At 39.8% G+C, this 25,549-nt stretch overlaps 1 protein-coding gene and 1 long non-coding RNA gene across 2 annotated transcripts; one reads left to right on the top strand and one right to left on the bottom strand.

Annotated features, from left to right (window-relative positions):
- Window positions 1-1,703: 1,703 nt before the first annotated feature.
- LOC129623034 (uncharacterized) lies at window positions 1,704-12,311 on the bottom strand. Its single transcript, XR_008700262.1, has 4 exons — window positions 12,238-12,311; window positions 7,665-7,795; window positions 3,038-3,101; window positions 1,704-2,208 (listed from the first exon to the last, which is right to left on the bottom strand). It is a non-coding gene; the product is annotated as an uncharacterized LOC129623034 (long non-coding RNA).
- Window positions 12,312-12,512: 201 nt separating this feature from the next.
- On the top strand, window positions 12,513-25,483 carry CALM2 (calmodulin 2). The gene is made up of 6 exons (XM_055540024.1): window positions 12,513-12,639; window positions 18,252-18,282; window positions 23,441-23,584; window positions 23,700-23,806; window positions 24,202-24,337; window positions 24,820-25,483. The coding sequence occupies exons 1-6, from the start codon at window positions 12,637-12,639 to the stop codon at window positions 24,846-24,848; spliced, it is 450 nt and encodes a 149-aa protein (XP_055395999.1). The 5' UTR covers window positions 12,513-12,636; the 3' UTR covers window positions 24,849-25,483.
- The last annotated feature ends 66 nt before the right edge of the window (window positions 25,484-25,549 follow it).

Here is a 25,549-nt window from a genome sequence, read left to right as displayed (position 1 = left end):
AGAAGCCTGAGGGCTGCCTGGCTTACCAAGTCCTCACTTCAAACCCCAAACTTCCTCTCCTCTTTTGGAACCCTCCAAATACCAAGTTTGTCATTTTCCACTTCCCATTGGAAGGTAATTCTCTTTCCCCAGGATGCTTTAGATAATCCTAAAGCCTAGCCCCTTCTGACCACATCAGCAATAAGGCACTATGCACACCCCAGTTCAGCTTTACCTCTGACTGGTCTGAGTGTTCCCACTGTCTTCCTTGTCTTTCTATCTTCCAGGTGCCCATCATTGTACCTAGCATATAGTAGATACTCAACTTTTCTTGTTGCTGGTAGTTTGTTGACATAATTTTAATGGGATCTGAAAATTCTGTATGAACAGAGAACTTAAGTTCGACTCTCAGCGGTAAACCTGCTTTTTCAATGCCAACATCTATTTTCTGTCTGACAAAAAAGATTACTTTCATTGTCCATCTAGAGCCCACTGTATTCTAGAAACTGTAGGTTGAAACCCTGCCTTTGGAAAGTTCTTAGTTTATTGACATAAAAAAAGAACTACTTTGAATTCCTATGTCATATATATTGCCTTGAAATGTGTTCTAGTTGTTTTACATTTATAGATTCTGTATTTCCTGTTAGAATAGGGTCTTCCATTTCCTTTTATTTCATATCGTGCCCAGAACAGTGCTGAGCACTAACTAGTAGGTGCTGGTAAGAACCCAGATAATGAATGGATGGATGACTAAGTACTGTATTCACAGACAGAAAAGTGAAGTGGATAGGTTTGGAGGTCAGATAGAGTTGAGTTATAAATCTAATTCTGAGCTCTACCAGCTTGTGTGACTGGGAAAATTATGTAAATCCTTTAAGCTTCAGCTATTCCATCTATAAACTTGGATGGTTGTAGAACTGACCCTACAAGTTTGCTGTGAGGATTAAATGGGATACTAACTGTAAAATGCTTAGCACAGAACCTAGAATATAGTGTTTGAAAAATATTAGCTACTGTTATAATCAGAAGTGATAAAAACAGGGAAAGAAAGATAAGGAGGGTGGGGGACAGGGATTACTGCAGTTATCATGGCTGGATTAGAGGGTTAGCAGAATTTTAAACAGGGTGGAGGTGGGAGCCCGCCGTGTATGGTGTAGAAAGGAGTCGGGGACACTGGCTTCTAGACCTGGCTCTCCCTTCAGCTGGATACAGGACTTGGGTGAATCATCTCATCTTTAGGGCCTTAATTTCTTTGGTAGAAGGTTACATTAAATGACCTCTGGAATCTCTTCCCACCCAAACAATGTATACTTTTAGGGAAAAGATTTCTATGATGTCTCTCTCCCTCTCCTTACTAAAAAAAAAAGAACAAAAAACAGAACAAACCCTTCAAATAAGAGATTACATGACTATTTGCAATCTGAGGTCCAGAGAGGTTATGAAACTTACCCCAAGATCACAGAGCTGATTGCTGGTGACTTGGATACAAATCCCTACCCCCCGAGTCACTGTGTAGTGGTGGCCCTCCATATGATGTCAGATGACTCAAAGGCAGAAGAGGGCGTAGCTCAGGAGGCACTTTCTGGGGCAAGGAAAGCATAATGCAGGGCTTTCTGTGAGATAATGCCACTAGATACAGAAAGGCATAGATGAAGGAGAATTTTGATCCACAGCTAAGAGCTTTAATAAGATGTAGATAGCTAGGAATCAAGGTACCTAATAATATTTCCACTTTATTTACTGTTAAAAATATAGGCAGTCTGGAGAGAAGATATTCAAATGTAGAAACAAACATGAACACAAAAGAAAAATTAGCAAAGGAGTTCTCTGTACAAATAGCCAAAATGATAGTCTTGTGGGTTCAGATGAATATGGGAATGACTTTTGGGGACTTAGAACAGTAGCTACCTCCTTTCTCTCCTGGTCTTAAGGTCACCCTACCCGAAGCACTGAACTCTGAGATTATAGATATGCTCCTGCCAGCCTCCAGTTCTCTCTGGTTTCTAGAAAGCAAACAGGTGTGAGGATGAGAGCAGGGGCTGAAGGAAGATGTGGCTTCTCTGTCAAGGGCAGTTACAGCTGCATCATGCCTGCGGAGGGTCTGTGATTTTCTCTTCCCCAGGCCCTTCTTGTTTAAGCTTTCAACTTCAGCTTCCCAGTGGGCTTTGCGAGGTTATCCATTTTCCAGTTTGACTCAGTGCTCACTTTTTACACCTGCCAATATGACACCTTGGGAAAGGATTGAAGGAGACATTAAGAGCTGTATAGAGATAGCACTGACAGCAAGGATAAAAGCTGCACTGAGAAGAAAAACATCTGAGGACCTAGGGAGAGCCGTTGAAATGTTTATTGATTGGCTGAGTGCAATAAATACAGAATGATGAGTTTTTAAAAGTTTGGAATGAAAAACCAAAAAGAAAAGGGTGCATTTAGTATCTCTGAGGATCCTTGAATTAAACAACTGATTCCAGTTCTGAGCAGAGTAAGTACAAGGTGAGCCTGGAACATTTTGTGCCAGAAAGCAAGAAACTACTCAAAAACTGATGGAGATGTGTCAAAAGTACACTAGAGCTGGCATGAACAGTGTATATTGGCCAGATTTGGAACAACTTGAGCATGAAAAACTAAAATGAATGTAATTGATAGTACACTCAATTTTTAAAAAACATACCAGTTAATAGGAATACTCAGAAAATGAAAGAAGAGGAGAGGAATGTACTTCTTTATAAAAAGAATGCCAGCTAATATATATCAAAGGGATCATAGAATTAAAAAAAAGGTTTTTTTGCAACCTGCAATGTATTTATATTATTAAGCAAGGATCATCAGTGGATGATAAAATCACTAGGTAAGAGTTATTAGGAAACAGGATATTCACACAGTGGCAGAGTATTTTCCCACAGATTACTTATTAATTAAAAATGGAAAATATACCCTTACAATGATGAGGTCTCATAAATGCCATCTTAACTAAGTGATCAAATTAGTCATCACTAAGAGTTGAACAATGGCTGTTATGTGCTCTTAAGATGATGCAGTGTGAAATACACAGTATTACCTGTGAAGTATTTTTGCCAAAAGTCTTCATCCTGAATCTGTGAAGCCTTAAGACCTGAATTCTACTGTATAGGAAACAGAGGGATAGAGGAACAAGTTAAATGACACTAGAAGGAAACAATCAGACAAATCTAGAGCACGGACATTGTGAAAGAAAACTGTACAGGATTCTTCAAAATATCAACATCCCGAGCAAAAAACAGAGGTGGGGAAACTGGTCCAGATTAAAAAAATTAAGAGTCTAAAGAGGCACAGCCTTGCGAAGTGTAATCCTTGTCAGATCTAGTTGGGAAAAATGAAACAGCCATAAAACACATTTCAGGGACAATTACAGAAATTTAAGTATAGATTGGTTCAAAGATAAAATTAAGGAATTTTTAAAAAATGTGGTAATGGTGTTGTGCCTTTTAGGAAAATATCCTTATTCTTAGGAGAAATATGCTGAAATTTAGGGCTGAAGTGTAATGTCTGTAACTTACTGTCAAATGGTTCATCCAAAAAAATTTCACATTTGTATGTGTGTGTGTGTGCACATGCACAGGTGAGCTTAGAGAGATGGAGACTGAGAAAGAGAAAGCAAGCACAGCACATGTTAGCCACTGTTGAATCTAAGTGGACGGTACGTGAATGGTTTATTGTACTCTTCTTTCAACTTTTCTGTCCCAAGTTTTAAAGATAAATTGAGAACTAAATTTCTGAGGAAATTGGCAGTCAGAGACTGGAAAAACAGAAGCTCTTTTATTCCTAATCAATCCTATTATTGTAATAGGGGCACCTCTCTGCCCCCCAGCCCCCACATGAATGGCAGGGGCTCTGACTGCTTCACTTTGAAGCCAGTGAACATGAGAATATGGCAGTAAGAGAAAGGAGATGTTTTCGCTAAGTGACACCCCTTTTCTCGGGCAGAAGGAAGTCACTTAAGGAAAACATCTCACTAAGTTTAGTTTAAGACAATAAAAATGAAGATTTACTCTAAGTTCTCTGAACAGAACCTAGAAATATTGGCTAGATAATCAGATAGGGAATGGAAAACAATGAGAAAGAAAGAGAGGACCCCCAATAATGACAACTTCCCAGTCTTGAGAATGGGAATCCTGATTTTTACCTTATTAAGCTAGTATGAAGAAAATGAAGTTAAAATTTGAGGTACCATTGCAGAGAATTCACACCTTCATGGAGGCCCCCACATTACCAACACAATGTGAACCACAACATCAATTACTTCTTTTCTGTGAAACTATTCAAAGTTGAAAGCACAATTTTTTTAGCTTAATTATGTGATGATTAATTGCTTTAATTCTTAATTTCATCAAACTAATATAGTCTGAATCATAAATTCTCAAAATAAGATGAGAAAAAATTACAACCTAAAAATTGTATAAACAATCATTGTATAATGACATCCAAAAAATTCCAAGGAAGATGAAAATTATATTTGACTAAGTTCATATTTAGCATTTTCAAATTGATTTAAATAAAACTTACATAAGAAGATGAGAATTATCCTCTGGCTACTCTCTCTGATAAAAAAGATTTTGGTGTTCATAAAATAACTCAGGCTTTGTAAAAATCTTCTGCTGCTGTTGCTGCTGCTGCTGCTAAGTCGCTTCAGTCATGTCCGACTCTGTGCGACCCCATAGACGGCAGCCCACCAGGCTCCCCCGTCCCTGGGATTCTCCAGGCAAGAACACTGGAGTGGGTTGCCATTTCCTTCTCCAATGCATGAAAGTGAAAAGTGAAAGGGAAGTCGCTCAGTTGTGTCCTACTCTTAGCGACCCCATGGACTGCCGCCTACCAGGCTCCTCCATCCATGGGATTTTCCAGGCAAGAGTACTGGAGTGGGGTGCCATTGCCTTCTCCGAAAAATCTTCTTAGTGCTCTTAAAGTCACATGGAAAAGGCATGTACAAAACAATAATATCTTTGTTCATCCACTTATTCAGTCAACAAATTTACTGAACATCAGCTATGTCCTAGCACCATGCAAGATAGTGAGGGTACAAAGATAGTTAAAGTCCCTGAAGGAACTCAGTCTCACTGATCTATAAGGATATTTTGAGAGAGAGTGATTCCTTCTCTTTGGACAAAGGAGAGAGGGCTTGTGGGGTTAGGAAGACATCACAGGGAATATGATGCTCGGGGCAAATATGAATGGATATGCAGCAGGTAGTAGGAACACAAAGAAGGATGTTCCAGGCAGAGGAAGCAGCAGGAGCAGACATAGGTATCTGCAAGCAGTGTGGCTTGGATGATGGGGTGGAGGGAAGCACTTTTCAATGAGATCAGAATACAGGAAAGCAGATCCAGGTGAAATAATGCTGGGTTCAGTGTTTGATGTGATGTTTCAGGGCCTGAAGGCCTGTAAGAGGAGTTGTCAATAGACACATTTAGGATTTCAAGAGAGGACTCTGTCTTAGGGCCCCGCTCTGGCTCTCCTCCAGAAGCACACCTCCACACAGGGCCACAGGGACCTTCCTACCCAGAGCCCACACTCTCTCCTACTCAAGACTCCTCTAGGTCTCCAGGATCACAGAATTCCTTGCTCAGATAGCACAGATCCTGCTTCTAGGCTCTGAGGGATGGTTGAGAAGCAGCTATTTGTGGGGCTGATGATGGACGTGGTCACAAGGACCAGAGTGAGTGCACATATTGATGCCAGCCCCCTTATAGTATGTGATGGACTGAGGGTGAGAAGAGAACTGTACGCCGTGGGTTAGAGGATGACTTCCGCACACTTCATGGTCTGGTGTGGAAATCTGAAATTCTACAATTGACCACAGCCTTCCAGGTTATTATGAAAGTTTATACATCAAGGTAGGAGGATAGAATATATTTTATTTGTTCATTAGATTGATTTATGACTTTAACACATTTAACATACACTCTGTAAGCCTCCATTTTTACTCTTGACTGAGCCTACCAATGTTAAGGTGATCCTGAGCAACTGAAAATACTAATTAGGAATTGAGGAGAGACTTTACCTCTGGCCATCTGTATTTGGGGGTGATCAGCACACAGCCACTGCTGTGCAAGTGGAGGAGGGTGCTACAGTGGGTATCCAAAGTCACAAGAAAAGAGAGCCATGGTCTAAACTTGGAGACATGCCATCTTTTAAGCAACAGATGAAGGAACCAGCCAAGGAGCCTGCAGAGACACTGCCAGGAGAAATGCTAGCAGAGCTAAGTTCCAAAAGCCAAGCAAGAAGAGGGTTTCAAGAGGAATAGAATGGTCAATAAAATGGACAGTGTATATAAAATGATCAGCACAGGGCCTGGCCTGAGGTGAGCAACCAATCACCATGGCTGCAAGTGTCACGAGGATGGTAGAAGTGATGATGGTGATGACGATGTCTCTGTTCTTTACTATTTCTCTCTGCTTCAAACACCTTTCCCTCTTTCTCCACCTTAACCCAAATTCCTGTGGATTACATTCTCTAGGAAGTCTTCCTCTTGCCCATTGGGCTGTCTTCCTATGTGCCCCTGGGGTCATTCTTATCATAACTCATTCTTCTCACTGCACATTTATAGCACATACATGCTATAATAGACTGTTGGTGAGGCCTGGCGTGCTGTGATTCATGAGGTCGCAAGGAGTCGGACACGACTGAGCGACTGATCTGATCTGATCTGATCTGATATATTAAATGAGTGTTCATGGTTTCTAGGGTGACCAACCACCCTAATTTAACTGTAACTGCCTGGTTTCAGCAATTTAAGTCCTGTGTCCCAGGAAACCCCTCAATTCTAGGCAACCCTATATGGTTAGTCACCCTAAATTGATATCTTTTTTTTGAATGAATAAATAAGTGAGTGAGTGGCAGAGTGTCAATATCAAAGTTAATGACCCTCAGCTTTTTCCATGTGTATATGAGCATAAGCCTATTCAGTAAGTCTGGAGGATTCAGTGTTTTCCCTATACTCTTCACTCCTCATCAAACTGACGATGCTGTGGGCGAGACAGTCTCATGACCTGGTTGTATTCTAGTTCCAGCTCTGTTTTACCCTGTAGTCCTGGAAGGGGATAGCTTCCTTTTCTCAACCAGGGCTCCTTATCTGAACCACAGAACAAGAAAATCATCTAAGTACTATTTTGTCATCTATCTCCAGGTTGGTGTAAAAACCAGTTCTAGTCTAGATGCATAGGAGAGAAGTTGATGCACACTGTCAGTGCCTTAGGGCATTTAGGGCTTAATTCTTTCACCTGTTGAGAATCACACAGGACCTGCAATCCAGAATGCCACTGGGGGACTTTCCTGGTGGTACAGTGGATACGAATCCACCTGCCAGTGCAGGGGGGCGTGGGTTTGATCCCTGATCCAGGAAGATTTCACATGCTGCAGAGCAACTAAGCCTGAACACCACAATGAAGAATAGCCCCTGCTCTCTCAACTAGAGAAAGCCTGCGCAAAGCAACAAAGACCCTGCACAGTCAAAAAAAAAAAAGAATGCCACTGAGATTGTCCTGTGCCTTCGTTCATAGCAGAGCTGGCTGGAAGAGAGAAGCTACAGAAGTGTCAAAGGATGGGGCTTGTGTTATCTCTATTCTGCAAATTGAGGAACTGAGGCCTGGAGAGGAAGTGAATTATTATTTTCCCAGGATAGACAAAGTTAGAAAGCCGTAAGATCTCACCAGTCAGGAGAGGAAAGTAGACAACCAACCTCCCGGGCCTTGATGCAATGGTTAGTCACCAACTCTGCTTCTCAGCTGGCAGTTGCCAAAGTCAAGCTGCACTGTAAGTCATCTTGTGGAAGACAAATGCTCTATAAATAAATTGATTTGGAACAGTCTCAAATACACAAAAACCACAATGTCTTTAAATGTATGTCTCGACTTTTTTTTCTCTCATTTTCTTTCTCTTATTAGAGAGGTCAGCAAGGAAGATTTTGCAAGAGAGGCCTTAATAAAATTCAACCTAAGAAACCAGGAAGAACTTTTCTGTATTGTCTTTAAACAGACATATTTGATTATCAAATATTTGTTTAAAAGCTCTTTGATTCAATATATCTGTCTGTAAGCATGCATCTGTATATTATACTCAAGCTAGCTTTACATTATACATCAATCCCTTTAAAAACTCGTTTTCTAGAATAACTGATTATTCATTTTTGTCATTCAATTTCTGATCATTAAAAATTTCATGTGTAAAAGCACTGCATACTGGTGGGGTATTGTATAAAGAGAGAATATTCTTAATGACTAGCCTGAAGGAAAAAAAACTGTTGATGGCTCTTCCATCTGAGGAAGAATCAGAGACAAATGTCTGAGGAAAACCTTAGACTTGGGTGATATCAGAATGGAGGGTAATGGGAGAGTGGCCTCAGGGCTCTGATTTCAGCTTAATTCTGACGCAGTTACCCACTTTTAAGTGACATCCTCAGTGGTACACTGTGTTTCATTCATGAGTGAAAGTAGCTCAGCTGTGTCCGACTTTTTGTGACCCCATGGACTATAGCATGCCAGGCTCCTCTGTCTATGGAATTCTCCAGGCAAGAATACTGGAATGGGTTGCCATTTCCTTCTCCAGGGGATCTTCCCAACCCAGGGATGGAACCTGGGTCTCCTGCATTGCAGACAGATTCCTTACTGTCTGAGCCACCAGGGAAGCCCTTGTTTCATTGGTGGGGTAAGTTAATTAAGCCCTCCCCCTGTGGCATCAATGCCTCACCATATTAGCAAGGACAATAGAAGCACACTGGGGGGTCCAGAGTTTTTATTGAGCAGTCATTCATCTGACAGGAAGGTCACAGGGTTGCCAATACTAATTGAAAGAGCTCTTACTTTGTGTCTGATTCACGTGACTGAAAAAAAGCGAATCCACCTCTGGTCTAGTGAAAGAACTACTTTAGATGGCTTGAGAAAATGTCTAAGTTTGAAAATGTTCGTCTCTCAATGTCTGACTCTTGTGACCCCATGGACTGTAGCCCGTCAGGGTCCTCTGTCCATGGAATTCTCTATACAAGAATACTCGAGTGTGTAGCCATTCCCTTCTCCAGGGTATCTTCCTGACCCAAGGATCAAACCTGGGTCTCCTGCATTTCGGGCAGATTCTTTACAATCTGAGCCACCAGGGAAGCCTAAGTTGTTTGCTGCTAAGTTGCTTCAGTCGTGTTCGACTCTGTGTGACCCCATAGATGGCAGCCCACCAGGCTCACCCGTCCCTGAGATTCTCCAGGCAAGAACACTGGAGTGGGTTGCCATTTCCTTCTCCAATGCATGAAAGTGAAGTCGCTCAGTCATGTCTGACTTTTAGCGACCCCATGGACTGCAGCCTATCAGGCTCCTCCATCCATGGGCTTTTCCAGGCAAGAGTACTGGAGTGGGTTGCCATTGCCTTCTCCAGTCTAAGTTGTTTAAAGCAGGTTAAATTCCACTGAGGCTTTCCAAGTTAAGCTGTTTTCAGATAAGCTGTTAAGAAAGTATTTTGGTCTTGTGGGGCATTCTGGAGGTATTCTGGAGGGAACCTTCTTCTCAATAAGCAGATCTTACCTTGGTTTGCTAAAAATGCTATTCATTAGGTTTTACAAGGTTGTGCTTTTTAACCAGAAAATTATGAAGTCTTGTTGTGCCTAAGAGGATTTTTTCTGGGCAGTGATTCTACCAACATTCTTGAGGAACTGCAGTTTGAGCATGAATCCCTAGTTTCTTCCTAACTTCCCAGCACTATCTCCTGAAGTGGGCTCACCCTGGTAATGCCTAACCACTGACACTCCTCCACTGTGCCATGTAATTGCCTGCCTTTGCTCTTTCTTTCATCTAAACTTGCTGCTCTATTCCTCCCTGCCTTTTTGCTTTTTCCTGGCCCATTATCATGTCAGACCCAACGGAGGAGTCATGTTCTCTGGGAACCCTCTTTGGAACCTCTGCGGTGGGCGAAATCCTCTAAGCCCCCTCTAAGGTAACAATTACATTATTTTCAAATGAGTTTATATGGTATATAAATTATTGCTATTCACTTGTTAAATATTCCAGGTTATACACACCCTTGCTTATTTTGGGTGGGACCAAGAAGGTAATTGTTTTTAAATGGGGTATGGGGAATATATGAAACAAGAATGACAGAATGCTGTAAACTGGTAAACCTAAGTGATTGGTACTTTTTTGGTTATACTTTTCTCTCCATTTGTATATCCCTGGAGAAGGGAATGGCTGCCCACTCCAGTATTCTTGCCTGGAGAATTCCACTGACAGAGGAGCCTGGTAGGCTACAGTCCACTTGTATATAGTTTATATCTAAAGTTTTCCAAATTAAAAGTTCAAAAATTAAAAAAAAAAATTTTCATGTGTGACAAAACGCACGTAAAATTTACCGTCATAACCATTTTAAAGTGTAGAGTTCAGTGGTACTAAATACGTAATGTCGTGCTACCATCGCCGTCCATCCCCACCACTATTTTCATCTTGTAGAATCAAAACTCTTATCTATACCCATTAAACAATAACTCCTTGTTCCCCCTTTCCCTGACAACCATCATTCTACTTTCTGTTTCTGTGATTTTTGACTATTCCAAATACCTCAAATAAACGGAATCATACAGTATGTGACTTTTTGTGACTTATTTCACTTAGCATAATGTCCTTGAAGTTCATTCATGCTGTGGCATATTGCAGCATTTTTAAGGCCAAATAGTATGCCATTTATGTACAACAGATGTAAACCACATTTTGCTTATCCATTCATCTGCTGATGAACACTTGGATCCCTTCTACATTTTAGCTGTCTTGAATAGTGCCATGAACATGTGTGTAACAATATCTCTAAGATCCTGCTTTCAGTTCTTTTGAGTATATACCAAGAAGCACAATTGTTGGATCATATGGTAATTCTATTTTTAATTTTTTAAGGAACTGCCATGTTATTTTCCAAAGCGGCTGTACCGTTTTACATTCCCACCAACAGTGCACAAGGATGCCAATTTCAGAGCTAATTTCTATGTGGCTTCAAAAATGTTCATTTAAACCTGAGAGATTAAAGACTCAAAAGGGCAAATTCATTAGGAAACTCAGTATGATCACATATACACAATACTATGGTTTTATTATAGTAACCACTGTGTGCCTACCCTGTACCAGGTACTTCAACACTTTACCTAGATGCTAATCTTTATATGATTCTAATTCTTATAACCTTTCAAGATAGGTATTATAACCTCCATTTTACAAATAAGGCTAAAGATTAAATGACTCATCCAAGGTCATACATCTAACAAAAGTGACCCAACCAGTACTCATACCCAGCTCTCACTCCAAGCCAGAACCCTATTATTCCACAGTATCAAGGAGCTATTGCAATTTTGTATACTGCGTTTTTTTTTTCCCCTCCTGGTAAATTATCCCCATGATGAAGGCAAAGTGAAGTCGCTCAGTCGTGTCCAACTGTTTGTGACCCCGTGGACTGTATGTAGCCCACCAGGCTCCTCCGTCCATGACTGGAGTGGGTTGCCATTTCCTTCTCCAGGGGATCTTCCCAACCAAGGGATCGAACCCAGGTCTCCTGCATTGCGGGCAGACGCTTTAACGTCTGAGCCACCAGGGAAGCCCAAGCATACTGGAGTGGGTTGCCATTCCCTTCTCCAGGAGATCTTCCCGACCCAGGGATTGAACCCGGGTCTCCCGCATTATAGGCAGACGCTTTACTATCTGAGCCACCAAAGGGGAAGTATAAACGGAAGTTTCTTTAGGATTAGTCAGGTAAGCAGCTGCATTCGCCCTTACGAAGATTTTCATGGGCTTTGTGGGCTCAGCTGGTAAAGAATCTGCCTGCAATGCGGGAGACGTCGGTTCGATCCCTGGGCTGGGAAGATCCCCTGGCGAGGGAAAAGGATACCTGTATTCTGGCCTGGAGAATTCCATGGGGTCACAAAGACTCGGACACGACTGAGTGATTTTCACTTTTAGCTTTGTGGGGGAGTTATATGGTAAACGTGTGGCCTCCATAAGGCGGATAAACGAGGCTGAGATGAAGAGCGCGGGGTACGGGTTTCACTGGGTCTTTCAGCTTCATTCTTAACCACTACTTTCATAGACCCCCTACACCGGGGCGGGAAAGCGTTCGTGCAAATGTAGCAAGGCAGGATGGGTGGAGGAGGAAAGCTTTCCAGCCAACCGCAGTTGCCAGGACAGCGCGGCCCGAGCCGCAACGGCAGAAGCTGCACCGCGTCCCGGCAGCGGCTGCGAGCCCCAGTGACGCATTGCAGGTACGAACCAGCCAATCAGAGGAGGGCTCAACGATCATCGTGCTGCGCATCGTTACTACGATGCTCTTCCGCGCCGCAAAGTAGCGCCTCTCAGGCGCCACTCCACCGGCTCTTCAACGGCTCGCTAGGGAGTGAAACACAGTTACGTCATCCGTTCGTCCCCTTCCCTTTATCTTTTGCATCGTCTATCACATAATTGTGGATAAAAGGGTCTAGAGAGGAGTTGGAGGGGAGGGGGTTGGCCGGGACTCGTTTATGATGTTCCGTTATCTGAAGTGTGGCGGAGGGATCTGGCGGAGGGAGGTGTTTATGAGGCGCTGGGGGCGGAGGGGGAGAATTAGTCCGAGTGGAGCGAGCGAGTTGAGTGGTTGTGTGATTGCGTCCCGGAGACCGGTAGCGCTTGCAGCATGGTGAGTGCGTCGCTAAGCTGCGGGCGCTCGGCCTGTAGGGGGTAAGAGGCTGAAGCGAATGGACGAAAGGGAACTAGCCTTTCTCACACTCTCTAGGAGTGGTCTTCGCCAGGGGGATGGCGCGCCAGAGGCTGGGGGCGTCCACGGCGGTTGTGTCGCAGGTGCTCCCCCACCCCCACTCTCCTCAGGGAGGTGTCCCGTGGTGTACTGGGGGCCAGGCGCAGCGCCCCCGGGACCTTGGAGCTCCTCAGAGGCTGAATGAGGATGGAGCCGGGGCGGGGGCAGCCGGGGTAGGCGAGGGTGGAAGGGCGGGAGGAGCGGGAGCGCAGAAGCCTTGGGTCGGGCATCTCAAAAGGTCAGCCAGGGGCCGTATTCAAAAGCCCAACGGACGGTTGGTGCGGGCGCCAGGAAGCGCCTTTGTCCGCGCGCGGCCGCCATGCGCCGAGGGGGCGGGCGGGAGCGCGCGAGGCCCGGGGCGAGCGCCCGCGCTGCCGTTAGCCCGCAGCCCCCGCGTGCTGGGCCGGGAGGGAGCTGGGGGCGCGCGAGCGGGCGGGCGGACCAGCTGAGTGGGCCGAGTCCGCGGGGAGCGGCCGGGGGCGGGGCGGGCTCGGGACCGCGGCCGTCCAGACCCGGCTCGAGCCCCAGCTGCTGCGCTGGTACCTGCAGGACTGCGGAGGTCTGGGCGTCCCGCGGCGCTGCGAGGTCGTCCGGTCGGGCAACGTTTGGGGAGGGCAGCCTCGTCCGATTCCCATCCCCCACCCCCGGCGGCGAGGAGGAAGCTCGGTGAATCCTGATCTTTCTGCTACATATGGGCCTTGAGGCCTAATTCCACTTCCCAGGCTAAATAATTCTAAAAAAAATGTAAGTGGTTTTGTCATTGAAGGAAATGACTATATCTGAAGTCAGGCGCAGCCTCGCACTGCGCATCTCGTTAGAGAAAGCCAGAGACTCCAGCTGGCTTTTGAAAGGCGTTTTTCTATTCACTCACCGAAAGCCCGCTCCGGGGTGACTCCCGTTCTGTTGCCAAAGTCGATCTTACCCTCTAGTAACAATCGGAAGGATGCCTTTGACAGGGGCCACAGTCCTCTTTTGAGTGCTCACGTGCACGTTGAAATGTTTAAGATCCATTAACACTATTGCCCCGCACCAACAGCCTTGAAAATAACTCCCTATTTCCGTAGCGAAAATGCCAGGACATCTTTTAGGTGCGGTTTAATTCATTTGTACATTAATGATTGTCAAAGACTATGGTGACAGAAGAGTATATTGGGGGACGGGATTTTTTTAAAGCATTTTCCTGTCACTTGAGACCGGAACTCTTGTTCTTTCCTGTTAAAAAAAAAAAAAGTCTAATGAGCGCGGTAATTTGCAATACTTATTTTGTGGTTCCTTCTGCCAAGTGGTTACAGGCGATGGGTGTGTCCAGGAGGCAAGGTGACATCTTAAACAGGAGTTGGGAATCCTTGCCAACTGAAACCTCCACCCTGTATGGGTGTGGGGAGAGGAGTTCACATTTGTTTGATGTACTCGTTCCATTTTGATATTTTAATTATTTTATTCTAAATTTGTATATGCTGGTTGAATTTACTCTTTTAGGTGAAAATATAGGCATGTAATTAAGGTTCTGAATTGTGGGGTGAATTTTTTTATATTATGTAAATGAAAAATAAATTTGTTTCTAATCAGTCTGATAATTAAATCAAGATCTCAGATTTTCTTGATGAGGCACAGTTTGTATCTACCCTTTCGTGGTCCTTTGCCAAAAGTAAGCTTTTGTAGTTACTGATCACATCATTACTGTTTTGAGTGTTTTTGACAGTCATTGTTAACAAAATTGGGAATCATCCTTGCTAAGTCACTTCAGTTGTGTCAGACTCTTTGCGACCCTATGGACTGTAGCCCACCAGGCTCCTCTGTCCGTGGGATTCTCTGCGCAAAAATACTGAAGTGGGTTGCCCTTTCCTACTCAGGGGATCTTCCCAACCCAAGGATCGAACCCTCCTGTCCTATGTCTCCTGCGCTGGCAGGCAGGTTCTTTACCGCTGGCATAGGTAATTTAATAATTACAAGACCTGAAGGTTTAAAATTAGGACTCCATAAAGTCAAAGAATGAACATTTATTTGATACGGGATAAGTTTGCTCATGTGGCTGTTGGGTTTACATATAGTTGATTCATGGTCATTGAAAGGGAGATTAAGAAGACTTGAGGCAGGGGTGATGAGATAAGTAAAAGATGTGAAGACGTGGAACTTTTGGTCACTTGAATCCAAATAAATACCCATTGAACAGCAAGAAGATCTGTTTCTGTTAGACTAAAGAAATTAATTATGCCTCTATGAAAGTATTGAAAGTTCTAGGTTCAGGTAGACTGATCAAATTAGGCCTTTAGTAAAGGTCCTAATTTTTAAGTAATTTATTCTAGTTTCCCTTTTGGGCCAAGATACTGTTCTATCTGAAATAACTTAGAGACTGCTTTTGATATAGTTAAAACAAATGCCCTGACTTCTGAAACTAGAAAAATTTTTGCTTAGCATGGAAGCCTTTGTTGTATCTAAGTAATACTTGGAGTAAACAGGAATGAATGCAAAATGAAAGTTTGCTCCATTTCAAGCTTATGGACTCATATATTTATTGAGATAAAAATTTTGGATTATTTTTTATACCACCTTTGACTAGATAAACTCCATGGTATCCATACCTACTACTTTTGAATGCCATTTGGGAAATGTTAAATAGGCACATAATTCCCTTAAGGTCACACATGTAGTCTAGATTAGTGGACTCTGTTTTTCTCAGTGTTTACAAATCACCTGTGGTTCTTCAAAATGCACAGTCTAGTCCAGTAAGTCTCAGCTGGAACCTGAGCATATACTAACGTTTAGGAGCTTTCTCTAGAGTTGACAGTAGCAGTTGAAAGTGATATTTGTAGAAATAAAGGAGTAAGAAGTAGTCATCTCTCTAGTGAATTACCCTTCACTGAGATAAACACATTTTAATGAGCTTGAGTTTTCCCAAAAGTATAATTCTTCTAGTTCTTCTACTAAGAAAATGACACTCTGCATAGACAAAAATAAGAACCAAATTTATTTGCATGTCATTGGAAAAAGCTTACAAATTACAGTGCTAGGGGACTTTGTGTTTTTACTTTCAGTAGTTTTTAGTCTGAAAGTTACTGATGAAGGTTATTTTAAAGCCTTGGACTCTGGGTTAGTAGTAAATACAAAAGAAAGTTTTTTTCTTCCTAAAGCCTTCTCAGCTTTCATATGTGAGTCTTCCCAAAATCTCCTCCCTCATAACTTGTTGGAAAAAAACCCCACTGTCTCAGTTTCTACACATAGCAGTCATTCTTTCAGCTTTCACATATGTTGCTGTGTTTTCCACACTTTCGGGTTAACATTTTTAGTCCTAAACTGATTTCTTCTGCCCCATTTGTTCCTGGGCTTGTGGCTTCAGTTTGTGGAAATAGATTTTCTCATCTTAAATCAAAGTTAAAAAGAAACATGGAGAGTTTGCTGTAAAGGGCTTGATAATGCCCCACCTGTCTACCTTCACTGTGAAAGTTGAACTAGTCAGGTTGGTGTTTAATGTTAACATTGTAGGTTCTTTGGTTAATTAACTTACATAAAATAATCTTCACTGAACTTTTGGGGCTAGCCCTTTATATAGCTTCTAAATGCACAATGACTCTGCAAGGTAGATATTAATATTCTGTGTTACAGATGAAGTTGACAATGAGGGTTTGAGTAACATGTCCAAGGTCACATGGCAGAGCTGGGATACTAAACCAGTGATGCCTCAAAGCACCATGCCATGTTATCCTTCTTTTAGAAATGATAGAAGTCCTGCAGGATGGAATTAGATCAGAGGTAAACCATCTATAACCTCTAACAGAGTAAAAAATATCAGTGGATTTACTGGGTTTTAATTCTTATTCGTAGAGAACACAATCTGATTTTATACCAAATACTTGGGAGAATTGGGATTTGTAAGGATAAAAGTAGATAATTTTTATTTTATAAACTTGTGCATTTGAGCTTGATTATTGGCTTTTCAATTTTAAATTGCTAGACTTGGCTTTTTTTCTAAAGACCTTGCGTTTGCTTCAAGGTCAAATCAAAATTGATTAGGGAAAGAAATTTCTGCTTTTCTGGGTTTTCTTAAATGTTCTCATGCTGTCCCCTAGAGAAAATGTGAATGCCATCCTGTATTAAGGTTATTATCCTTTCCAGGGGTGTGTTCATTTAAAATGAAACCAGGCAGTGTTTATTTTTCTTTCATATCAATAAATGAATGGATTAATGACAGTATGCTTGACTTCTGTAGGTAGGAATGTTAGCTAGGAAGCTATTTCTTGTCAGTGCCTCTGGATATAGGATATATGTTCCAATAAGCAGTGCATGTCCACGGATGAAGGCCACATGAGGAACAGGGAGCCTTATTATTTTGCAAGTATCTTTATAGTGTGCTCTGAATTTAAAACTTGAGGTATTGGATATGTCCAACAAGTGTTTAATCCTGACCCTACATGTTAGTTAGTAATTTTGTACTCCTGCTCCCTAAAATTTAACCTTAGCCTTTTTCCCCCATCTGTAAGATAGAGTATTAAATGGTATTATTAATACCATTTAGGGTTTGAAGATTGAGTAAGAGCAACATATATAATGGGTTTCAGCAAATGCCTGAACATGCTTTTTGTTTTTTTAAAGTAAAAACAAGTAACTGTTCTCCATTTGCTAAAAATATCACAAATCTTTTCACTTTGGAATTTTAAATATCAAAAGAAAATGAATAACTGGATTTAACATCTTGTAAATAATGTACTTCAAATCCTGGATTCTCTGCAGTTGCATGGCAGGTGAGGAGGAGTAAAACTGGTAACTTCATGTTGCCCCAACCAGTACATCTTGGATTTTTATCTTTTTGATAGATAACGAGTTTTGCTTAGTAATCTTTGGGTTTTTTGAGGTTTGGAACATCACATGTCCAAGTGAAGTATTTAATCACTTATAGGGAAAGTTTACGGAGAAGGCAATGGCACCCCACTCCAGTACTCTTGCCTGGAAAATCCTAGGGACGGGGGAGCCTGGTGGTCTGCCTTCTATGGGGTCGCACAGAGTCGGACACGACTGAAGTGACTTAGCAGCAGGGAAAGTTTAAATGTAGTTCTTGTTGATTATTTTTTATTTGGTGGAGATTTCTGGTATTAATGGTTTTTATCTACCTGAGGAGATGAGCTTAAGTTTACATATACAAACTTTGAGAAAGGAAACAATGCTTCTTTGCATCTATCCTTGATTTAGAAGAGTACAATTCCAATTAAACTTTGTAGTGTTAGTGTGCTAGATTTGCTTTTTTAAAATTTATGTAAAATTTAGACTTTCAAATATATTCTGAAATATTTTCACGTCTTAAACTTGGGGGCAAGGTAGCTTAGCTTTGGAGATAAATCAGATGTATTTTCTGCTCCCTGTGTTTGGTACTAAGGAGTGAACTAAATGAAGTTGAGAAGTTGATGAAACCAGATGAACCCTGAATGTTTTTAAACTTGTTTCTGTAACTGTTAAACTACATACTGTCAAGCCACTTACCTATTTCTTTGATTTCTTTTTAGGCTGACCAACTGACTGAAGAGCAGATTGCAGGTGAGAAATAACTTTGCTAGGTTATACCCGTTGAATTTTATTATAAATTGAAAAGCCATTCTCAAAAAAAGATATTTGTATGAAAGAATTGACTTTGATCTGTGTAGTAGATGGAAACGAGTGTAATGTAAGAGAGTAATTGAACCTGCTTTGGTCTGTGTAAGATGTGTGGGGCTAACTGTAATTAAAGACATGTTTTTAGGTTATGTAGATATACTTTTGAGCCTGGTGTTGGGGTGCTCTTTGTTTTTCTTGAAGTTATTTTAGTCTAAAGATTAATTCTGGGCGGTTTTTAACACTGAAACTTCAAATCAGTCTCCACAAGAAAAGAGGCCAAGTAGTAGTTAACTTGAAATGTAAAATTAGAAAATGAATGTTGAATTTAACCGTGATTTAAAGTAGCTAATATCTTAACCTTAGAATTGCATGTACGATCAGTCAATCAGGGAATAACCATTTCTCTAGTGAAAAACTTAGATCCAAAAGTTAGTATTCTGTTTTATAGACGCAGTAAATTTGAGTTTTATCTTAAAAGCGGTGACAGCTATTGAATGAAATGAGTTTGTCTTGTATCCTTTAGTTTGCTGTGAAAATGTGAAATTGTTACATAAAACCTGATGTCATGTAGTCATTATGCTGAACCAGTAGTACTTTTGATTTTATTCTAATATTTTTGAGGTGGCTAGTTAAACAGAATGTTGGGGAAACTTCTAAATGGGTTTTTTTGGTTGTTGTTTTTTTTTTTAATTTCAGTGTTGAAATGCTTTTCAAACTCTATTCCTTGACTTTGATTAAAGAGAGACTTAGTAAGGAAAGCATCAGGCAGTTTTAACTGCAATGGTTTTCCTGATAGGCACGGAGTTTCAAGTGCTCAAAAGCTTTTTTTTTTAAACGCTAGAGAAAACTGAGAAACCCAGTTGGAACTCAGGTATTACTTTACTACCCCACACTTAATACACAGTCTTGGCAGAGCCAGAAATCAGTAATCTCAAATTCTCATCACAGATAATATTTGCATGGACTGTATAAAGTAGAAAGCTATTAGCACTGAGGACCAATTTGACAGGCTTTATTTTTATTTTTTACTATGTGCATTTGACTTAAGCTGGGAATTTGCTCTTTAGGGTTGGTAAATTTGTATGTATAGAGGATGTTGAAGTAGTCAGGCAGAGCTTTGGAAATGATTTCTTTTGTTCATATTATAGTATTTTAGGTGTATTGATGAACTGTAAGTTATTCTGGAATAGTTTTTTATGTATGACTCAGGCTATTATTTCCAATCTTAAGTTCTTACCTTCTCTAATGGACCTGTCTTCTTTGCCTTTGTTTCTCCATAGTCTCAGTCAGGTAGTTCTGCATGGCACAGCTTTGTTCACTTGAGGGTAGATAGTGAATTATTCAAAGTGCCAGTTACATAGCTGGTGCTCATTACTCCTTTCCCAAACACACATACAACTCTTTTAAAAAGTAGTTTGTGTCTGTTAAATTCAAGAGAATCAATCCTCAATACTTGATAGCATTTTTGTAAAAAATACATGCAGTTCATGGAACATTGTCCTTAAAATAAATTCTGTCTTTTCCTTGGTTCCTATCATACAATTAAATTCTAGTGAGAGTAGCAGAAAAATCTATTCCAGGTTCTTTCCCTACCCTGCCTTTTCCTAGGCTTTTAATAAAGCTGTTCTTGGAGCCCAGGTTTTAGTGAACCTTTTAAAGTAGAGGAGCTAAAGCTTTTATGCTACTAAAATAAAAATCCTTATTTCCTCTTGTTTCCCACTACCTCCCACACAGTAAGGACTGAGTAAATATTTCCTGAATATATAAATTTTCAAAGATGTGTGCCACACAGATATGTTCTAAAGCAGTACCTACTCTATCCTAACAGTTACTCTGCCTCCTCCTAGAGTCCCTTACTTTTGAGTTGCAAAGTTGAATATACTAAGGTACTTTTTCAGTTAGCTTTATCTTCATATGCTGACCGATTTAAAATTCCTCTAGCAGGTAACTTGGCCTAGAAAAATGTACGCTTATAGTTTAGGTGAAGTGTCTAGAATTGTTTATGTTACCCTGGTCTTAAAGAGAATCCAGAACAGTCTAGTGTGACATCAATAATAACAAGTTAATTTTGTTGGTGACTTGCCATGATGTCGTTAGTTGTTGGTGTTTAAAGGGAAAATGTAAAATAATTTTTTTCTTTAAAGGAATTTATGCCTAAACTTTTAAATTTCAGTGTAGGGATAAAACTTATGATTTAAAAAAAAGTACTAATCTTACTCAATAATAAAGGCCTTTAAGGATTTAAATACATGGCCTTTAAAGGATCATTAAGTTCAGAATTTTATAAATAAATAGAAATTGGTAAACAGACATTAGATTTGTCTTAATTACAATAATCTGTTTTAATAATAATGTGAATTTATGTAAAACATAATTAGAAAGGTATCCTGTGGTTGCTAATGAAAATCTAAAACGAGTAATAATATGACTTCTGAAAGTTTCAACTTAGGCATAACTAGAATAGATTTTGGGAGATTCCATCAGTTATATTGAAGAGACCTGTTTTCTTACTGTGTATTGGAGTTTTGACTCCTAGGTTTATATTTCAAGTCATTCCTGGGAATTACTTGTCTAAAATGATATGCTTCTATATATGAAGATTAAACAAGTTCTGAAGCACAGGTGGTGAGCTATAAAAGCAGGTGAATTGTATTTTTCAGTTTATTTTTATTTCAGGATTTTACAGGTATTTCTGCCTCTTAAACTTCTTGAAATTTAGAACATACATAGATGTGTAGCATGCATCTTTCAGAAATAGTTTTTGAAATTAAGTCATTTAGTAAAATGATTATGTCTGATAGTTATATCTGGGGATTTTTGTACATAATGGTGTTAAATGATGCCTATATTATAGCAGAGAATGTAATTAAATACAAATTTCTTAAGTAATTTTCTTGGAGGCCAAGTTACTAGGTGATAGATGCTAATGTGTTCAAACTCTTAATAGTTTATGTACTTCCAGACAGTATTTGTACATCCTGTTTTTTAAAAAACTCGGGTAAAGTGGAAATATTTTTATCGAATTCTGCTCTTTGTAGGACTTACTGATTTACTTTTGTCATTGAATTGGTCTAGGTTAGTACTGCATGTTTTCATAAGATCAGTCAGTAGTTTGTTCCAAGTTTCTAATATTGGGTGAGTTTCTCTGAAAACAAGTTAACATTTAAATGGAGTGGACTGTTTAGCACTGAGAGTAAGTAGCACATACTACAGTGATAGTAGTCTAAAGCTAAACAATTAAAAGAATCAAAGCAAAAGAAAATAATGTGATAATCCAAAATGGTAATAGGACTCAGGTACTTGTGGAACCCATTTGGAACCCACTTGTGTGGAACCCATCTGGAGGCTATTGTGATAGTCCAGATAAAAGATGATGGGGCCATGAACCAAAATGTTGGATGTAGAGATGAAAAAAGAATCAGGCAGTATTTCAATAGCAGAATTCAGCAGGCCCGTTTCAGGGGAAAAAGAGTTAAGGTAACTTGCTTGTGTTCCTAGGGTTGCTGTATATGGAATTCATTTTCATTAAGTTTTCCCTGAGGTCAGCTAGGGGAGATGTCCTGTAGGATGTCAGAAATAAAAGTATTACGTTGAGAGAGATGAGTGGACTAACTGAAGTCTTCATCATTAGTGGGCATAGATGTAATGGCCAAAGAGAGAGAGAAGGATAAGAAATTTGGTCAGATCTACATGCAGGAGACAAATAGGAGCGAGACCCTTTGGCAGTATAAGGTAGAAAGTAAAGGACTTGGAAAGTCAAGAGAAGTTTTCCTCCGTAGTTTTGCTACAGGAAAATGACATTATCTCTTTCTTGGTATTTAAGTACTTGCCAGGTATAGTTCAACGTGCTTTACTTACATTAATTATTTAATTTAGAAAGTAGGTACCAAGTGAACAAGTGAAAGTTGCTCAGTCGTGTCCAATTCTTTGTGACCCCATGGCCTATACAGTCCATGGAATTCTCCAGGCCAGAATACTGGAGTGGGTAGCCTTTCTCTTCTCCAGGGGGTCTTCCCAACCCAGGTCTTGCATTGTAGGTGGATTCTTTACTAGCTGAGTCACAAGGGAAGGTACAATTAGCCCTAAGTAACAAAAATGAGGAAGGTGAGGTGGAAAATTTGCCCAAGGTTCAATTACTAGTAAGCAGCAGAGCCCAGGCAGTTGAGTTCCAAATTCTGCTTTTAGTTTCTGTGCTTTATGTTTTTGTATTTACTTGCTGATTGAGCCTAATATCTCTACTCCTACTTGCTTTGTTATTAGCTTATTAATATGCTCTCTTGCACTGTTAAAGTAAATCTCTAGTTTCTCTGTATTCGGGTATCCTAGACTGTTCTAGTAGCTTTCCATGTAAACTAGTGGTGAACTATTGATAAAAACAACATCATTTCACAATAGTATCTTAAAGATTTTAGGCAATAATATATTTCATTCTGTTGCAAGCTCGGGATTTATATTCTGAAGAGAGGTCTAAATTATTTTTGTTTTCAGTGATGATAACAGTTAAAACTGGCCATATATACCTTATCATCCCATTGTTAACATCATTACAGATTATTTGGTGATAGCCTCTTCTGTCCTCCAGAAAAGGAAACTAGCTTAATGCATGTTGTTCTAAAGTTTAAAGTTTTTTGTTTTTGATTTAGTAAGTGATTAAATGGACTTAATTTTGACTTTAAGGATTACTGTAAGTAGTACAGTTGCTGTACAGAAATAAACGTATTTGGTCCTTTTCTATTGTGAGTGTAGGTTAGATCTGTAATTTAGAATTGTGTTCCACAGAGCAGCTTAAACAGAAAATACAGAAGCCAGACATTTGGGGTTTTTTGGTTCTGCTTTTTCAACAATAATTTGACTTTTATTTAGTCTAGATTTTGGAGTTCCCTGTGAGATTTTAGATGGAAAAAACTCCCAGGTAGATCAGTATGAGCGTATGATTAACTTAAAAAGTTTGAAATACCACAAGGTTTTCCACCTTCAGGAATAAAAATCCTATTTCAGGTCCTATCTCCATATAATATCTTTGAGAGTTGATTAATACATTTCGCTTAGGTTACTTTATTTTTAACCTGTACATTTGGATTGTGTTTTCTTTTTCAAACAGAATTCAAAGAAGCTTTTTCACTATTTGACAAGGATGGTGATGGAACTATAACAACAAAGGAATTGGGAACTGTAATGAGGTCTCTTGGGCAGAATCCCACAGAAGCAGAGCTACAGGACATGATTAATGAAGTAGATGCTGATGGTACATCTTTTTAATTCTGGGTTTGAGAAGAGGGAGTTGAAGAAGTGGCATTTAAATTCTATTGTAATATTTCAATATTTCAAATATTGTAATACTTCAACCAATACCATTGCAGGTAATGGCACAATTGACTTCCCGGAATTTCTGACAATGATGGCAAGAAAAATGAAAGATACAGACAGTGAAGAAGAAATTAGAGAAGCATTCCGTGTGTTTGATAAGGTAAGTATTTGAAACTGGATTTGTTCCGTTTGAGGATTTTTAAATATATTAGGATCTTTTAATCTCTGAAGATTTGTTTTTGTGATTATTTGCCAACATACTTTAATATCAAGCAGAAGCTTTCTAAGAATTTAGTGTAGAAGGAGATTTCCTAATAACATTCTTTACTGACTGAGCTATGAGGGAAGCCCAGTAGTTTTTATATATATACATACATATATATATATATAAGTTTTGTGGCAGAAGAGGTATTGACTTTGGAACTAAGAAATAGTTAAATAAAGGTTTGTGTGGATTTCTAAAGTATATTTTGCTCCTGAATGTGAAGTTTAATAAACTTATCTAGCTCATTACATCGATAATACTGCTCAGACATTTTACTAAATTTTTTGCAGGATGGTAATGGCTATATTAGTGCAGCAGAGCTCCGCCATGTGATGACAAACCTTGGAGAGAAGTTAACAGATGAAGAGGTTGATGAAATGATCAGGGAAGCAGATATTGATGGTGATGGTCAAGTAAACTATGAAGGTAAGTCTTCCCTGTCACAGCCGTATCCTGTGCTTTACTATCAGATCCTAGCCTTTTAAAAGAAGCACTGCACTCCAAACTAGGATAAAACCATTTTTGGTTACCATTTTTGGTACCATTGTGGAACAGTTTGACAAACTTCTTTAAACTTATTTCAGGATCCTCAAAATTAAGGTGACTTTAATGTCTTTCATTGGATTATCCTTCCCTTCAATTAGCTTTAAGTCTGAAATTATTTATGCTTCTGTTCAGAAGTATTATATATGAAAAACTAAAGCAATAATTTGGTTTATTTGTTAATAATCATAAATAATTTTTGATTTGTGAAGAATCCAGCCTTAGCAGTAAATTAGCTTTCCTCTGTACTTTATAGTTTCGACGAAAGACGGGAGTGGGAACTGCTCAGTAGTTGAGTAAATGTGATTGGTTTTGTCAGACTTTTGCCATTGACTCAACATCTTTGTATACTTCTTCTTTTTCAGAGTTTGTACAAATGATGACAGCAAAGTGAAGACATTGTACAGAATGTGTTAAATTTCTTGTACAAAATTGTTTATTTGCCTTTTCTTTGTTTGTAACTTATCTGTAAAAGGTTCCCCCTACTGTCAAAAAAAAAATATGCATGTATAGTAATTAGGACTTCATTCCTCCATGTTTTCTTCCCTTATCTTACTGTCATTGTCCTAAAACCTTATTTTAGAAAATTGATCAAGTAACATGTTGCATGTGGCTTACTCTGGATATATCTAAGCCCTTCTGCACATCTAAACTTAGATGGAGTTGGTCAAATGAGGGAACATCTGGGTTATGCCTTTTTTTTTTTTTTTTTTTTTTGGAGTAGTTTTCTTTAGGAACTGTCAGCATGTTGTTGTTGAGGTGTGGAGTTGTAACTCTGCGTGGACTACAGACAGTCAACAATATGTACTTAAAAGTTGCACTATTGCAAAACGGGTGTTTTATCCAGGTACTCGTACACTATTTTTTTGTACTGCTGGTCCTATACCAGAAACATTTTCTTTTATTGTTAACTTGCTTTTTAAACTTTGTTTTAGCCACTTAAAGAAAATCTGCTTATGGCACAATTTGCCTCAAATCCATTCCAAGTTGTATATTTGTTTTCCAATAAAAAAATTACAATTTACCCAACTGTTGCTCTGAATCTGAGTCATTTAATTAATTTGATGTTGAACAATTTTGACAGTCAAATTGGGG

The sequence above is a fragment of the Bubalus kerabau genome, chromosome 11, assembly GCF_029407905.1.
Source record: "Bubalus kerabau isolate K-KA32 ecotype Philippines breed swamp buffalo chromosome 11, PCC_UOA_SB_1v2, whole genome shotgun sequence".
Lineage (NCBI taxonomy): Eukaryota > Metazoa > Chordata > Mammalia > Artiodactyla > Bovidae > Bubalus > Bubalus kerabau.
The sequence above is the reverse complement of the archived record's forward strand: the minus strand, read 5'-3'. Positions and strand labels throughout refer to the sequence as shown.

What these genes read in the sequence shown, in the direction of transcription:
- CALM2 (XM_055540024.1), top strand. An exon ending in GACTGAAGAGCAGATTGCAG is followed by an intron (nt 18,283 to 23,440) that starts GTGAGAAATAAC and finishes TTTTTCAAACAG; the next exon opens with AATTCAAAGAAGCTTTTTCA. An exon ending in CATTCCGTGTGTTTGATAAG is followed by an intron (nt 23,807 to 24,201) that starts GTAAGTATTTGA and finishes AATTTTTTGCAG; the next exon opens with GATGGTAATGGCTATATTAG.